This window comes from Musca autumnalis, unplaced genomic scaffold (genome assembly GCF_047663935.1).
Source record: "Musca autumnalis isolate F117 unplaced genomic scaffold, ASM4766393v1 scaffold_3, whole genome shotgun sequence".
Lineage (NCBI taxonomy): Eukaryota > Metazoa > Arthropoda > Insecta > Diptera > Muscidae > Musca > Musca autumnalis.
Genome location: NW_027411866.1, coordinates 153550693 through 153569122, shown reverse-complemented (window position 1 = coordinate 153569122; position 18430 = coordinate 153550693). Strand labels below are relative to the sequence as shown.

The following is an 18430-nucleotide window of genomic DNA, read 5'->3' as shown; positions in this document are numbered from 1 at the left end:
TGCTGCACAAACACAATATTTACGTCCAATTTTGATGAAATTTGGAATGAGCGACTGAATTTGGTCTATAAATAAGTGTACCAACTTACATATATCGAAATCGGTTCAGATTTGGATATAGCTCCTATGTATATTTTCTCCCGATTTTTCCAATTTTGATGAAATTTGGAATGTGTGACGGAATTTTCTCTAGTAATAAGTGTACCATATTTTATAGAAATCAGTTCAAATTGATATATGTATATCTCCTATATTTTACATATTCACAGTGGTGTAGGGTATCATATAGTCGGCCCCGCCCGACTATGATGAAAGTTAAGTGTTTTGGAAACTTCCATCTATGTTATGAACACATGTTAAATTTTGTTTCGATCTGGCAACTCCTTCATATTGAAACAGGTGTTCAAAAAAGACGCATCCGCAATTTTTTTACAATGGAAAAATTAGAAATGCGTGCTGTCATTAAATATTTACATAAAAAAGGTTTATCGGGACAAGAAATTCATAATGATATGTGAATGTGTTAGGTGAAAGTGCTCCTTCATATGCAACAGTAAAAAATTGGGTTGCTGAATTTAAACGCGGTCGTACAAGCATTGAAGATGAACCACGTAGTGGACGTCCAAAAACAGCAAAAACAACAGAAATTGTAGCCAAAGTGCATGGTATGGTATTAAATGATCGACGAATAAAAGTGCGTGAAATTACTAATATCATGGGCATTTCAAATGATCGAGTCCATTTAATTTTGCATGAAGAACTACAGATGAAAAAGCTTTCTGCAAGATCGGTGCCGCATTTGTTAACAGTCGATCAAAAACACATACGAATGAACATTTCTCCCCTTGAGCCCTTTTTATGGCATTTTCCATCACTTTGGCCAAAACTTCAGGCGATAGGTCCTCACATTCTTGACGGATATTGTCTTTAAAAGCTGAAAGAGTCTGAGGCTTGTTGACATAAACCCGCGACTTCAAAAAGCCCCACAAAAAGAAGTCTGGAGCGGTCAAATCAGAAATCTGCGACGAAACTCACGTTGTGCCAAAGTCACAAACCGATTATTGGTCAAATAAATAGTCACCAATATTCCGCGTTCGGGAGCAGTGTAGCATAACATTGTTTATTAACGTGTATTTCGCATGTGTTTTTTCTTACACAAATGTCAAAACAGAACTGACATTAGGGGCCAATCGCAAAATTGATAGCATTTTCTGATAGGAGTATTACTTTTGCGCCACCTTGTAATTTAGAACTTATTAACGTTTATTCCTTTTAATTTCAGCTTGCATTATTTTGAGTGATACCCACTGTTAGTGTTAGCCATTGAACGCAATTTATTATTATTTCATTATTATTCAATGGAATTCAAAATCTTAACATACTAAGATAAGAATAGTAAATATTAAAATATAAATATTAAATAAAATATAAATAAAAATTAAATATTCAAATATAGTAAATTAAAAGAAGTAAAAAAGGGGACCAACAATGTGATGCCCTACACCACTTCCCCTGGGCATTAGTTTTCCGCGGAATTTTCTCTCCATTTTCCTTTGGGTATGTTGTGGCATTATATGTATGTATGTATGATTGCGACACGTTATTTATTATTTTCTTTATGTTGTAATGGACAGATGGACCATTTTGCCTACATATACCCAGCAAACCAAAATCGGAAGAAACATCAGAATTCGAACCGAATTCGGTCCGAAAGTCGGATGAGACGTCCGAGTTCGGATCCGAATTCGGTCCGAACTCTGACCGAAAGTCATATGGTGGTTGACGTGTTCTCTGACCGAAATTCGGATGAAAATCGGATGTTTTAGCCGACTTTCGGACCGAATTCGGTCCGAACTCTGATGAACTTTCGTATAAATTTCTGATTTATTTACCGACTTTCGGACAGATATCGGTCCGAATTCGGAAGAAAAATCTTATGAAATTCGAAAGTGTTTGCCGACTTTCGGACAGAATTTGGTCCGAAGTCAGATGAACTATCGTATGAACTTCTGATTTGTTTACCAGCATTCTACCAGAATATATTTTTATTTTTAAAAGATTTTGAAAATACACAGTTAATTCATGAATTATCCAAATATCATCTTATGCTGTGTTAAATGCGCGACTTGGTGGAAAAACAAACTGTGGAGAACAACAAATTCGTCAAGACGATCTGTGAAATATGTAAAACAATTGTTATTAATATATAATAAATACATGTCTTCACATTCAAAAAATGTTGATATATATAAAAATACTAGCTGAACCCGGTGCGCTTCGCTACCCGTTTTAAATTGATATCCATTTGAAATTTTACGGAATTTTTGAAATCAGAAAGAAATCAAATTCAAAAATTTAAAGTAAAATTTAGTCATTGCAAATTCCAAACGTACAGGAAACTGCAATCTCTTAAAATTGAAGGGCGTTTCTGTTGCTATTAGAGGGATTCGAGGTAGAAGTACATCTGAACCTATATACTTCCCAGTAATAATCGTTGCCTCAATTAAATAGTTATGTAGTTTTTTTCTGTTAACCTTGGACCATTGCAAAGGCGAGGTGGGTCTATGTTTCTTAATAAAATAATAGGAACACCAACTTTTAGCACTAAATTATGTGGTGGATAGTTAACCGCGTCGTCTTCAGTTGCCACAGTATCAATGGATTTGTACGTTCGTGCATTTCCTGAAATTCTATTCACTGAAATTCTTTCAATATAATTTACCAATTTGTTTTGTAGACCAATTCCCGCCACATATTCCAAATTTCATTGAAATTGGGCTTACATAGCGTGTTTGGTGCATCAAATACATGAAATCGGCCGAAAATATATATGGGAGCTATATGTAAATCTGAACCGATTTCAATATAATTTGACAAATTTTTTTGTAGATCAATTTTCAATTTTCATTGAAATTGGACAAACATAAGGTGTTTATTGCATAAAATACATAAAATCGGCCAAAAATATATATTGGACGTATATCCAAATCTGATCCGATTTCAATATAATTTGGCAAACTAATTTCTAGGATCAATTCCGTCAAAGATTTCAAATTTCGTCAAAATTGAACATACATGGCGTGTTTGGTGTAGAAAATACATGAAATCTGCCGAAAATATATATGATAGCTATATCCCAATCTGAACCGATTTCAAAATAGTTTGGAACATTTATTTCTGCAATAAATTCCGTCACACATTCCAAATTTCATTGGAATTGGGCATACAAAACGTGTTTTATGCATCAAATGTATTAAATCGGCCGAAAATATATATCCAAATCTGAGCCGATTTCAAATTACTTTGGCAAATTTATTTTTAGACCAAATTCCGTCACCCGTACCAAATTTGAAGACTGTGTCGATAATCGTTCGTTAGATATCAGCATACAAAGTCTACAGTTTCTGGAGGTACTTCCGATCCTGAGGCTATATCTCCAGATCGGGGCGGAATATTTAAGAATTATATAGCCTGTGACACTTTCAGGCCATGTGGTAATATATTCTGAAAGTTTCAGGAAGATCGGTTCAGCGGTGTTTGAGTCCATAAACTTCAAACAAACAAACGTACAAACATTTTCCTCCGTTATAGATATACTCGTAGATACCGCACAAATTTCATTGAAATAAATATGGGAGCTATAGCCAAATCAACACCAATTTCAATACTTATTTCTACTCCAAATTTAGTTACACATTGGACATACATAGCGTGTTTGGGGCATCAAATACATGAAATCGGCCGAAAATATATATAGGAGCTATATCCAAATCTGAACCGATTTCAATATAATTTTGCATACTCATTTCTAAAACAAATTTAGTTACACATTTCAAATTTCATTGAAATTGGACATACATAGTGGGTTGGGTGCATCAAATACATGAAATCGGCTGAAAATATATAAGAAGCTATATCCAAATCTGAACCAATTTCAATATAATTCGGCATACTCATTTCTACAACAAATTTAGTCACACATTCCAAATTTCATTGAAATTGGACATACATAGTGGGTTGGGTGCATCAAATACATGAAATCGGCCGAAAATACATATAGGAGCTACATACAAATCTGAACCGATTTCAACATAACTTGACATGCTCATTTCTGCAAAAAATTTAGCCACACATTCCAAATTTCATTGAAATTGGACATACATAGTGGGTTGGGTGCATCAAATACATGAAATCGGCCTAAAATATATATAGGAGCTATATCCAAATCTGAACCGATTTCAATATAATTCGGCATACTCATTTCTACAACAAATTTAGTCACACATTCCAAATTTCATTGAAATTGGTCATACATAGTTGGTTGGGTGCATCAAATACATGAAATCGGCCGAAAATATATATAGGAGCTATATCCAAATCTGAACCGATTTCAACATAATTTGGCATGCTCATTTCTGGAAAAAATTTAGCCACACATTCCAAATTTCATTGAAATTGGACATACATAATGGGTTGGGTGCATCAAATACATGAAATCGGCCGAAAATATATATAGGAGCTATATCCAAATCTGAACCGATTTCAATATAATTCGGCATACTCATTTCTACCACTAATTTAGTCACACATTCCAAATTTCATTGAAATTGGACATACATAGTGGGTTGGGTGCATCAAATACATGAAATCGGCCGAAAATATATATAGGAGCTATATCCAAATCTGAACCGATTTCAATATAATTCGGCATACTCATTTCTACAACAAATTTAGTCACACATTCCTAATTTCATTGAAATTGGACATACATAGTGGGTTGGGTGCATCAAATACATGAAATCGGCCGAAAATATATATAGGAGCTATATCCAAATCTGAACCGATTTCAATATAATTCGGCATACTCATTTCTACAACAAATTTAGTCACACATTCCTAATTTCATTGAAATTGGACATACATAGTGGGTTGGGTGCATCAAATACATGAAATCGGCTGAAAATATATATAGGAGCTATATCCAAATCTGAACCGATTTCAACATAAGTTGGCATACTCATTTCTGCAGCAAATTTAGTCACACATTCCAAATTTCATGGAAATCGGACATATATAGCGTGTTTGGTACATCAAATACTTGAAATCGGACGAAAATATATATGTGAGCTATATCCAAATCTGGACCGATTTCTATATATTTTGGCACATTTATTTTTAGGCTAGAATCCATCACACATTTCAAATTTGGAGTCTGTATCTGTAACCGTTCTATAGATATTTGCATACAAAGTTTAAATTTTTTGGAGGTACCTCCGATTCTGATGCTATATCTCCGGATCAGAGCGGAATTTCGAAACTTTTTATAGCCTATGTTACTTTCAGGCGATGTAGTAATATACCCTGAATATTTCAGCAAGATCGGTTCAGCGGTTTTTGAGTCTATAAATTTCAAACAAACAAACAAACAAACAAACAAACAAACATACAAACATTTTTCTATTTTATATATATAGATTAAGAAACATAACTTTGGCCATATACAAATATAAAACATATCGACACCTCCAAATAATAGTATGCTAAGTCTAAAAAGTGAGTTTTGCAGGAGAAGCTCTCAAAGTTTGGAAATTTTTTTGAACTTCAGTACTATGCTAAGTCAATATTTGTTTATAACTTCTGTTCGGATTGACCGATCATTACCAAAATTAGACAGAGTTTAAGTTAAAGGACGTTCGACACCTCCAACTAATAGTTTGCTAATTCTGAAAAGGGAGTTTTGCAGGACAAGCTCTAAAAGTTTGGAAATGTTTTTGACCTTCAGTACTATGCTAAGTAAATATTTGATTATAACCTCTGTTCGGATTGTCCGATCATTACCAAAATTTGACAGAATTTAGGTTAAAGGACGCTAAATATAAAAATGTAAAGAACTTGAAAACATGCTATGTCGACTTAGCATACTATTGTTTGGAGGCGTCGATATGCCTTTCCACGAAATAGTGTTGAAGTTTGACGAAGAAAATCTTTACTTTCGTTAACTTCATAAAAAGAAAGAAATATGTATGCAACCGATCACTACGAATAACATTTAAACACTATCATGCATCAACACGCATAACAAAAATAAACCAAATTTGTTCTCCGATACAGAAATTAATACCCGAGCACTCAATTTTTGTTCGTACTGCATCAACGTCGGCACATCAACAATTACACATTTACAATGTGCGAGCGAAATATGTACAATTCTTTTCTCTCTGCTTATTTACGCTTAATTTTGCCAAAGCAGCTCAAGAGAAAATAGAAAAATTCCCTTCAGAGAGAGAGGGAGAGAGAGGACGGGAAAGTGTTCTTCAGACTAGTCGGACTGAGTTCGGACCGAAGTCGGTCAGACGCGTCGGAAAAAACTTCCGACTTTGATCAGACGCGTCAGACGTCCGACATTGTGTTTGCTGGGTACATACATATTTCTTCAAAAAATTAAAAATTTGTGTTCGAAAGAAAATACCAAATAGCTTATCCTGCGTTTACAAATGACAGTATTGGCAAGACAATAGCAAAAATACAAACCTTTTTCACAAATACATTTATAAATTTTTTAATAGGTACCCAGTCAGCATTTTTTGAAAATTTTAATCAAATTCGAGTCTTTTTTGATCCGACTGCACGATTAAAAAGCTAGAATATGAGCTCATTTTCTGATCATAAATGACTCATTTGTCGGTAGGAAAACATAACCTCAGGCGACTCTTCTAAACAAATCACAAATGAGTCTTTTTCGAGTCGTATTTCAATCATTTATTGGTGTTTTGTTGATTAATTTCGGACCCTTTTTCGAGTCTTTTTAGATCATGTTTATAATCATTTATGAGTCTTTAGGGAGTCATTTAAGAGTCTTTTTGTTAGACGAAATAAATTAAAAAAATTTTCTTTTTATTCTTTCTTGGTTTCTTTCCTTTGTTTTATAGTCTTTTCTGCTTTGTTATGTCTTTTAATTATCCTTTATGTTGCTTGGTGGTTAGTATACTGCTTCTTCATTTCACTTGGCAAAACCTGTTGTGTTGTGTTTGTCTGTACCTTTAATATTATACGTTACATTTATATCAAAATTTTGTAGAAAGTGTATATGAGAATTTTATTTTTTTATTTACAACCAAATAAAAATAAAACAAAGCAATCAGTTTTTAATCACCTAACTGTTCAAAATATGATCAGAGTATACATAATTATAATCACTTTTCAAACACCTGTATGACCCTTTTTTGATTAAGCATTTTTCAATCTTCCAGATGATCAAAATGTGACAATAAATAACAAAAAATTGTCACATTTTAAACACCTCAATGATTTATTTGTGATTGCTACACATTTGTTGTTGTATTTTAAATTGAACTCTTTTTAATCATTACAGGGAGTCACTTTCGAGTCCCTTTCTGATCACACAAGCGACTTAATCAATTTTTGATCACCAAAAGGACTCTAAAAAGACTCCTCAATGTGATTTTTGAAAAAACAGTCTTCTAAATGCTATCTGGGTATAGAGAAAAATATGAATGTATAGGTGAAAATGGTTTGTAACTTTGCTATTGTCTTGCCAATACTGTCTGTGTGTAAACGCCTAGTTAGAAAGGAAAACACTATTATATGTCATGGTGCGCCTGAACCAATTTAAATGGAAGGTGCTTACACCTAAGGAGTTTTTGCGGATTCTGAGACTACAATGTTCATAGATGCAAAAAATAAGAAAAACAAAAAAATCGTGGAGCGTTTTTAAATTAACTGCGATCAAAAATTGCTTTTACTGCGATTTATTTGAAAATCTGCCCAGTAAATTTTTCTTGTTTTTAGCTTTTTCTCATCTATGAGCATTGCTGTTTTAGAATCTGCAAAAACTTCCCAGGTGTAAGCGGTTTAAATTTAAAGCTAGTTAGGGCGCACCGTACATGACATTGTTTTATAAGTAGGTGATACAGTCAGTGCATAGTCCCAATTTAACTTCTATATCTCAAAATTGTAAAACATACGAAAATATCAGAAATGTCAATCTTATAGAGAATTGTCACAGCTGCAACATTTGTTCTAATCCGATTTCAATAAGACTTGCGGTTCCAAGCAAACCAAAAAAAACCCTAAAAATGTGAACTTTGACCGCGAATAAATCCCTTCGTCGATTTTTTGTCATGTTGTGAACATTGTAGATTCAGAATCTGCAAAAAGTTCTCAGGTGTAAGATCTTCCATATAAAATTGGTTCAGGCGCACTGTGATATTAGACAGTAATTCCTACATTGACCAAGTGAGAGGTCAAGAGTTGGTTTTTAAGTTTAGTTTTCGTAAGTTGGCGTGCGTACAATTTTTAATGGACGGACAAACGGACGGATACATAAAATCGCTTGGTCTCGTCGAGATATGAATTTTGCCATACCACATGGGGGTCTACGACGATTATTTCGCGGTGTTACATGGATTTTTCGAAAAGCAAACTTATAATACCCCTTCGACATTATGGTGTAGTGTATAAATAGTAAACATTAAATATATAAATTTACCTGGCATTGTCACAAGTCCTTTACCAAACACATGAGTAAATCCAGTATACGACATACCCTTATTCGATGCTACTTTCGAATTAAGAATATATTTTATGATTTCCGGATCGCTGGTAACGAATTGAGGAAACGGTCCAACATACCTTACATAATTTGGGCCAAGCTTTTGACAGTTATCTTGGGCATTCTTCATAACAGCTAAATAAAATAAATATTAAGATTATTAAGAAATTATTCAAGAAGTAAAACAAGTGGGCAACCATTATGAAATCATTTGGGGTGATATCAGACAGAGTGAATCGATATATTGAATATTAGGGTTATGACATTTTTACAACCTCATATCCCTGTATGATATTTTGATGAGTTTTTACCTAAGATTACATAAAATCTTAATTATAAAGTGATTCGATAAAAATTAAAATTTTTAATTTAAATTTTTTTAATTTTTCAGAACTTTTGACACTTTGTCGAAGTCATTGTAAGCAGATATTTAACCGAAAACAAGAAAACAAACGACATAACCCAAATGACATAACCGTTTGTTTCTCACTAATTTTATCATCGTATTACTACGTTTATATAATTTTATATTATATATAACTTTATTTTATATATATTATAAAAATTAAAAGTGGTTTGTGCGGGACCTTTTTTAAAATTTAAATAGAATAAAAGTTATTGTAGGCATTAATAGGCGAAAGGTCATTCTATAGTGCAAAAGGAAATAATTTTTTGAGAAAAAATTTTTTTCATTTCATAGTATTTTTAAAAAATTTTAAAAATTGGTTTGTGCGGAACCTTTTTTTAATATAAAGTGAAGGAATGAATTTTATTTTAGGCATTAATAGGCAAAAGTTCATTCATTCTCACTACAGGAAACCATTATTCAGAAAGAATTTCGAAAAGTCATAAACCTAATGAACATTGGAACTTTATTAGGGAGATGACTTTTTTACAACCTCGTATAAATGTATCACATAAAAAAAACTTTAGGAAAATCCTTTTTGAAATGATTTTTTATCTTTTCCTATCATTTGGGTCATGAGGTTTTTTTTTTATCGAATCACCTTATATCTAAGAGTTTTTCTAATTATTAATAAATTCTCATCAAAATATGATACAGGATAATGAGGTTGTATAAAAGTAATAAACACCGCGTTTCCCTGTACCATATTTTGATGAGTTTTTATTTAAGAATTGATAAGATTAAGCATATAAGGTGACTCAAAAAAAAAAAAAAAATTCACACACAAAATGATTTTAAACAGACAACGACAAAAAGACCGATTTGTGTGGTGTCTTTTTATACCCTCAGCCTTTAGGCTAGAAAGGGTATATACATACGGGCAAAATGTGCCTCATCAAAATAATGGTTTTAGACCCCAAGTATGTTTCGACGAAATGTGTTTCAGACAATTTGGAGTTGATTTAGCAATGTCCGTCCGTCTGTCTGGCTGGCTGGTGCACACGATAACTCTCGAACGGATGAACCGATTCGGTTAAAATTTTGGCATTCGTAATATTTTGCCCAAACTTAGTTTAAGTTCGAAGATGGGCTATATCGGTCCACTCCTTCCGGTACCTCCCACACAAAAGTTCGAAAATATTCAGTTTAGGGCCATCTCTCAAATCGCTTTGATTTTGTATTCACTGCCCCCGATACGACGGTACAAGTTTCATTAGCGGCAAGTCCATACTTCCTGAGAAAATAGCATGAAAGTTGCAAAAAACCCCTATGACACCGTGTGAGGTGGTTGGAGCGCAAGATAACTCTAGAACGGATCTGCCGATTCGGTCCAAAATTTGGTCTTAATAATTTTTTGTCCAAACATAGTTTAAGTTCGAAGATAAGCCATATCGGTCCACTCCTTCAGGTACCTCCCCCACAAAATTTCAAAAATGTTCGTAAAAATTGTTCGTACGGTAACTTTTGAAGGGAGTGGCCAAATTGGTCCATACCTTACACATCCTAATATATCTACCAGATATAGATCAGGTTCGAATATGGACTATATTTGTCCACTCTATCCGGTACCTCCCACACAAAATTTCGGATAAGTTCACTTTAAGACCCGATATCGAATCAATTCGATGTTTGTTGAAGCAACTTGCATTCGCTGCCTCAATTACGATGGTAAAAGTTTTTTTAGGGACAAGTCCATACCTCTTGAGCAAACAACCCGAAGGGTGTAGAAACCCCCTATGGCACCATATGTTGTGGCTGGAGATCCACTTCCATAACGGTCAATGTCGATCCATTCCTTTTAGATCCTTAATCCTAATCAACATTTTTGTCGTTTCATACGCCCAAAATTTTTAAAACCCTCTAAATACATACGTTTTTTGGGAAAAAATTGTTTTAATATACACAGGCTGAGGGTATATCTCTGTCGGCCAAGCCGACTGATACTTTTTTATTTAATATTTAAATGGAATAGAATTATTTAAGTCATTAAAAGTTCTTTCATTCATGCAATTGGAAATAATGTTTGAGAAAAATGTCAAGATGTCGTGACCCTAAAAAAATATTCAAGAATTATTGTGCACAGCAAACAGCCGAACGAACGGACGCACAGTGGTCCCACTTGTATGGAAAAGAGTGCCAAAAATAGTAAACCACTTTTTAAAAATTATCCGATTTCACACAGAAATCCCCAAATGTGTGTTTATCAGCAAGGCAGACTGATACAAGAAAACTCTGAGACTAACCCCCTTTTTATGTATTTCGAAACGAAAATGTGTGCTCATGAAACACACCCAAACTACAGTTTTGGAAGTATTATTTCCTTTGCTTTTGCTTCAAAACAAAAAACAAATTTGAAAACAAGTTAGTAATTTTTCTTACGCATTCATTTTCTTATCGACATACATAAACAGGCCCTAAGCCGTAATACATTATACGTATAAAACAAATAATTCATAGTTTGAATTGAATACATACTTGCCGGAGTCACTACAGGTCCAAATCCCAATATCATCTGTAATTTGTTTGATCTAAATTTTGTGGCGAATTGAATTATTTTCCGGTCATTCCAACGATGGTACAGCCAGAGCAATATAGCACTAATAATCACGTTAATCAATAGGAAATCCATTATTATAAATCTTAAACTGAAATGTGCCCCATTGAGTGTTTGTACAGTGACTTTATAGTCTTTGGCTTCAATAGTGTTCGATACAGTTGTATGCAACACAATAGCAAACATACCCAAGGCCAAAAGTTTTTTAATATAAATTCACCTCTAAAGAAATTCTTATTGGAATAAAGTTTTAGGACGGACATAATGGGCGGTTAATTGAATAAAGCTGACTTTGTGAATCTTAACTCCGTTCACCATATTCAACTAATGTAAATGTTACACTACTGCCGAAATACACATATTATTTTTTCATTTGGTTTTTAAACATTCTTGTTAAGTCATAGGTTATGAATTCACATACAGAGGAAATAGTGAATGTTCGATTTATTTCTATAATTCAATTCTAGATCTATATTTTAGAATGTGACTGTAAACATATTTTAAAGTGTAATGCAATAACATGTTTTGCTACATGTCTATACCCAACATACAAAAATCGGAAGAAACATCCGAGTTCAGACCGAATGCGGTACGAAAGTCGCAAAAACCATCCGACTTCGGATGCGAGTTCAGTCCGAACTCTGACCGAAAGTCATATGGCATGGTTGACATGTACACACAAAATTGCATAATATTTCAGATTTAAAACACAATTCGCAACATATTTTACTATTTTTATTATAGCTTTGTTCCTTTATTTTTTTAATGGTAAGAGTGGTAAAAGAGAAAAGTCTCAAAATTGCTCTCTCATGAACATTTTTACCAGAAAAGTAAAGGAACGGAAAAATGGTAGATCTGGCAGCAATGTCAAAAAGAAACATAAAAAAATCAATTTTCGTCTTTTATTTCACAGTTTTTAATTTAGTTTTGTCAGCGTTCGACTTTTTCTTCTGTTTTTCGTCCATTTTCTTCTTCATTGTGAAATAATCGTCAAACAAAAGTCGAAAAATCAATTCTGCCATTTTTTACCTGCAGAAATTTGTCTGGTAGCCTGTGGTAGAAGAGAAAACCATTTTCGCAATCTCTCCTCACTCTCTTAAAAATTGCTTCCAGGTTTGCCACTTTTCGGGGTTAAGGAACGCTTTGCAGTTTAAAAATGGTAACAAATGGTAAAAATGGTAACCTCAGGTAAGTAAAGGAACACAGCTTTTATTTCGTTTTAAAGAGATTGTTTTCAATCATAAACATAATAAATCTGGTATTGCCGTATTTTCAATATTATACAACCCCAGAGGGGAAATTATTTGTCAACCTATATTTTCATGAAAAACATCAAAATTATGTCTTTATTTACCACTAATATATTGCAGCTACCGAGATATATTATTTGTATTTCATAACCTCTTAAAAGAAACAAAAATGTACATGGATTAAAAAATAGTCTCGGCAACTCTTTTTTCATTTTCGACATATCACTGGCAGCCAGCTCAAAATTTTACTGGCATGAATTGTGATAGTAACATTTTGTGTATGTATTGAATTTCTCGAACTGTCGCTGGCATGTGTAAACGCTGGGTTAATGAAATGACTATATCTTTATTAGGGTTATCACTTTCTGAAATTTTTTCTTAAAAATGGTTTTCTGTAGTGAGAATGAATGAAATTTTGCCTATTAATGCCTAAAAAACATGTATTCCATTTTATTTAAAAAAGGTTCCACACAAACAACTTTTAATTTTGTTTTTAGAATGAAAAAAAATTATCTCAATGACTGACTACAATAACTAACTTTTATTCTATTTAAATATTGTCGCTTACCGCTTCTAGGGGGATGGCACGTGTGGCAAAACACACAAAAAGACACACGTACCCTTTGGTAATTAAACAAGCCCGACCTTTATAATTCTTAATATCATAGGGGCCAGAAAAGTCAACACCAGTTCGAGTGAAAGGCCTATCCAGTACAGTCCTAGAAAGCGGCAATGGGGCCATTAATTGACTTCGTGTCTGTTTGGCCATGATGGTACAAATTCGGCAACGACCAATAGACCATCGAATTAGATTCTTTGCTCTCGGTCTCCAAAATTCTGTTCGAAGAACCCTAAGCATCAGTTGATTACTGTCATGTAAAGTAATTTGATGAATAAAGTTAACAAGCAGACGTGAAATTTTACAATTATACGGAAGAATGAGTGGATGTCTTTCGCGAGGCGACAACTCTGTTGCATTTACCAGCCGGCCACCAACGCCCATTAAACCCCTCGAGTCAATAAAGGCATTTAAGCTAAGTAAATTACTTTTCGTGGAAAGCTTTTTGCCATTCAATAAACAATGGTACTCATCAATGTAATAAACCTTTTGAGCAATAATTACTAAACGTTCTTTTGTACTTTAGAGCTCTTCGGACCCAACCACTTTATTGGAGAAACTTTTTTGTCCTTTGAGAGCTTTGGCATACGATGATAATACGCCCAAGACATCATCATACTCTTTGATAAAAGTAGAGAATACTTTAATTTTTCTCCCTTTTTCCTGCGTATCGAAATCACCAATGTCCCTTTCCCATCGGCTACTCGAATCTTTAAGCCAGGAGGGTACATACCACCAGAGCGATTCGTATATGAGATTTTGAGGTCGAATACCTCGACTGATCAGGTCCGCAGGATTAAATTCTGATCCAACATGCCTCCAGTTTTGTTTTCCAACCTTATCAACAATTTTCGACACCCTGTTAGCAACAAAAGTGTTCCACGAACCAGCACACAAACCCATGAATTTCAACATGAGCGCTTGGCTGAAAGCCAACCCATTTAGGGATTTTAATATTATTTAATGAAACATAGTCGGCAACGAATTGTTTCCACTTATGGCATATTTTTTCGGGCACTATGTCATCCCATCCTATCCCTTCACTCCAGATCTCTTGCATTAATAATTTAGCAACGACGATCACTGGACCTAGCCAACCCGCGGGATCAAATAAACTAGCTATGATGGACAACACATCCCTTTTGGTAAAATCCGACTTCATCTGGATAGGCTTAACCGAGAAATAAAAAAAATCATTCTTGGCATTCCATCTAATGCCTAAGGTTTTAGCGTTACTTTCATCTTCAATTTCTAGAAACTTTTCACAAAGGAGATGATCTGGTGGTAACCCTTGCAAAATTTGCTCTTCATTAGAGGTCCACTTCCCAGCAGAAGATAGAGCACAAACCAATTGATCTCTAGCTTCTATTGCTAATGCCAACTCATGAGCACCTGTCAGGGCATCATCCACGTATATCATTCGACGCAAAATTTTGGCCACTTAAGTTCTAATGGCCAAAAACGCTGCACAGTTTACACCAAATGTGACAGTTTTCAATTCAAAACTTTTTAAAGAGGCTTTAGGATCCTTACGAAAAACCAATCTTTGGAACCTTGTGTGATCCTCATTTAACCAAATCTGGCGATACATTTTCTCAACATCACCATTGAAGACATAACGATAACAACGCCAACGAATTATCAACAACATCAAGTCGTTTTGCAAAATCGGACCAGGATATAGAGTATCACTCAAACTGAAACCTGTGGTGGACTTACTGGAGGCATTAAAAACCACTCTAACCTTGGTTGAAGAACTTTCAGGTTTAATGATGGGGCAGATAAAAAGAACTGGAGCCTTCATCATCTTGCGTCACTTCAGTCATATGACCCAAAGACTCATACTCTTCCAACACGTTATCGTATATAACTTTGAATTCCGGTTTCTTGCACAATGATGATTCGTTTCGAAAAAAAAACTGTCTGTAAGCTCTCATTCTTGACAGACCTAGACCCTTTCCATTCTCATACTGAGGCTTAAAAGGCAAGGAAACCACATAACGACCATCTGACAATCTGCTCGTGGTCTTTTGGTATACATCCTCACAATATTTTTCTTCTGGACTGTATTCTGAAATTTTCGGTGGTTCCTCTAAATTCCAAAATTTCTCTAAAAATTTGTCCACTTCGACTACCGTACAAAAAGAGACACAGGTCGTAAATGACCCCATGTTCGCGCTAGCAATCGAACATGTGAGAACCCAACCGAAAATAGTCTCTTGAGTCAAAAGCGACCCTAGCACATTCTGTTGCACGCCACCCAACAAAATCTGTAGATAAATAAATCCACCCAATAGAACGTCAACCTGGTCACTCTTACCAAATTTGGGATCAGCTAAAGGCGCAATGCCCAACGAATAAATATCTGGAATGTCCAGAGTGTAACTAGGCATTTTCCCAGTCAATCTTGGCAAAACAAAACTAGAAACTTGGACTTCAAAACTATCGCTATGAGGCGATTTCAACAACAACGTTTGAAAGCGCCGATTGTGGGTGTTCTCACAGAAATGAAGGGCGGTTGTGTTCTTGCCGTGAGCCTCGAAAATATTTCAGTAATGAAAATATTTTCCCCAAGATTCATCCACCATGGAATATAGAAATGGAAAAAGGTAAGAAAATGCGATGTATCAGAATTTGGAAATAAGAACAATAATGGTTCTTTATTGAATTCGTTCAACAGAACGACTGCTTACCAAGGACAACAGTATTGGCTGATGCTTAGTTAACACGTGTTTATTATAAAGAAAATTACAATGCAAGTTTGGTAACAGAATTCAGAGAGAGAGAGCAAATGAGAGTATACAGGTACAATTCTGAGCAAAAGTAAGGATGCCGAATGCAGATATTTCGGAACATAGAAAATTAGACATAGGGTTGCCAGTGGGGGAAATCCGGCGTAAACATCCCGGGCCCCATTGCAGTACCACTGCAATAAAATATGTCTTGACTGTACCGTGTACTGTCTCATTGCCTTTAATGTGTAGTAAAAATTAAAGAATTATTAAAAGAGCAGTGAATTATTACAATTTTGAACTTAAAATTAAAGAATTTAAAATAAGAATTTTCTGCCATGGTGATCTCAGGATAAGAGGATCCGATCCCATGTGACATCGATTGGTAGCTCCGCTTCGGAATAAGGCATTTGCAGGAATCTGAAAAGGAAGCTTGTGCTTTGCTGGGAGGAAAATACAATAGTGCTTACGGAGTATTAGAAGAACAGAAACGAATTTGGAATTTGATCTTGGACTTGTATCTCCGAAAGAAAATACTTGTTGGAATCTTGAATTTGTACTTTGGAAATAGTACAACAATACGGAAAATACTGCTTTGAGATATGATTTCGGATTTGTACTACGGAATGAGTACAAAGATGTAGACAATGGATCCTGGAAAGATAATTTTGAAGTTGTAGTTCGGAAATATTACAACAGTATGGAGAAATGGAAATAAGTGGTTGTACTTTGGAAGTAGTATACCAAAATGGAAGAACGAATGTTGCATGTGTATGTAATTAATGCATGAATCATTTCAGGAACAGACATAGTTTCCACTTAAGCAACACTTGCTTTGGAATAGCCCAGGTGAGCGGATACGGACGTACATTGAGCTACTTGCAACTTGAGTGTAATAATGGACGATTTTCTAGCAATTGGGACGAATTCGAAAAGCTGTACATAAGCGTATGGAGAATAACCGTAGCAGTGGTTATGAATGTTGACCCAATCTGGAATCAGATGATGTACCCGTAAAGCTGATGGTAAAACAAGACTGGTAAATGATTCGAATTGAGTTGCAGCTTCATCCGAATATGTACTACAAAGTAATTCATGCAGAATCTTGCTTGCACCAGGATATATGAGTAAAGGATAATCAGTTCGTCCACGGAAGTTGCAAATAGCCAGGTTCGAGTTACGAACGACAAGCAATGTGCCGGTTTGTAACTGGAATTCATGAATTTTGTCACCTGGGTGGTTGCTATAATGAATTATCTGGGATGGAATGGGATTGGAATGACGAATGTTGGATACATGGATGATGAAGTTGTTTTGTACGAACCTCAATTTTGGAGGATGGTTTTGAAATCTTGAATTCCACTATAGACTTAAATTTGGAGTCTGATTGCCGAAAATAAGCAAATTCAACTTTGGAATCAGTTGGAATGTACTTGATGAGATATTCACATTAGTGGCGATTGTTGGAAAGGAGTAATTTTTCTTGGAACACAGAGGCTTATTTGAAAATATCTCTGTCAATTGAATAAATTGTGAAATTAGGTTATCATATTCCGTATAGTGCGGAAAATAAATCTTGTCGTTGAAACAGGTGAGTATTAGATCGGATTTAATATACCCACGGGTTGAAAGTTCATTGTGTGGATCAATGTATTTGAAAATTGATTTATCACACTCCATCACACCAGAAAAATTCACGTTGAACGGAAAAAACCTTTCGGAAGTGGTGGTCTCTGAATCGGAAGCATGGAGTACAGGAACTAGATGAGTAGCACTGGAAGGAAACTCATCTTTGACTAAAAGAATTGATATACCAGGAGACCTCTCGGAAATGGAGGCCTGCTCTGGATTGGAATCATCAATCGGAATAACTGGATGAGTAACACTGGAATGAAACTCATCATGTAATGAAAAAATGGATGTATCAGGAGACCTCTCGGAAATGGAGTGCTCGTTTGGATAGGAACAAATAGATGCAGGAACAGGAAAAGTAACACCACAAGGAAAATCGTTCACCAACTCTGAAACGAACAGACCACATTTGGAATTTAGGGAAGATGATTGAATGCCTTCAGCGGAGCAAGTGGGCTGTATGGAAGAATCGGAACATTGGGTGGAGTCGACATTCAAACCAGATATGGAAATTGTGGTAGGTGACTAAGTCGGGAAAACGGTGTTACCAGAATCAACGTGGAGCATAACATGATGCTGTTTTTGGCAATGTACACATGTACTCTTGGAAGGTCAATTGCTCACACGATGCGTCTTGGAGAAACAGTTACAGCAAAGACGAAATT

At 34.9% G+C, this 18430-nt stretch overlaps 1 protein-coding gene across 2 annotated transcripts in view; it reads right to left on the bottom strand.

Annotated features, from left to right (window-relative positions):
• The window catches only part of LOC141396455 (probable cytochrome P450 313a4), a 32507-nt gene extending 20875 nt beyond the window's left edge, over positions 1–11632 (bottom strand). Inside the window, exons 1-2 of one of the 2 annotated variants that reach the window (XM_073971926.1) lie at positions 11454–11632; positions 8510–8707 (exon numbers count right to left, since the gene is read on the bottom strand). In XM_073971926.1, coding sequence (XP_073828027.1) covers positions 8510–8707; positions 11454–11607 — 352 coding nt within the window. In that variant the 5' untranslated portion in view covers positions 11608–11632. The remainder of the gene's footprint in view (positions 1–8509; positions 8708–11453) is intronic. The other variant, XM_073971927.1, reaches the window with a different exon arrangement.
• Between the last annotated feature and the right edge of the window lie 6798 nt (positions 11633–18430).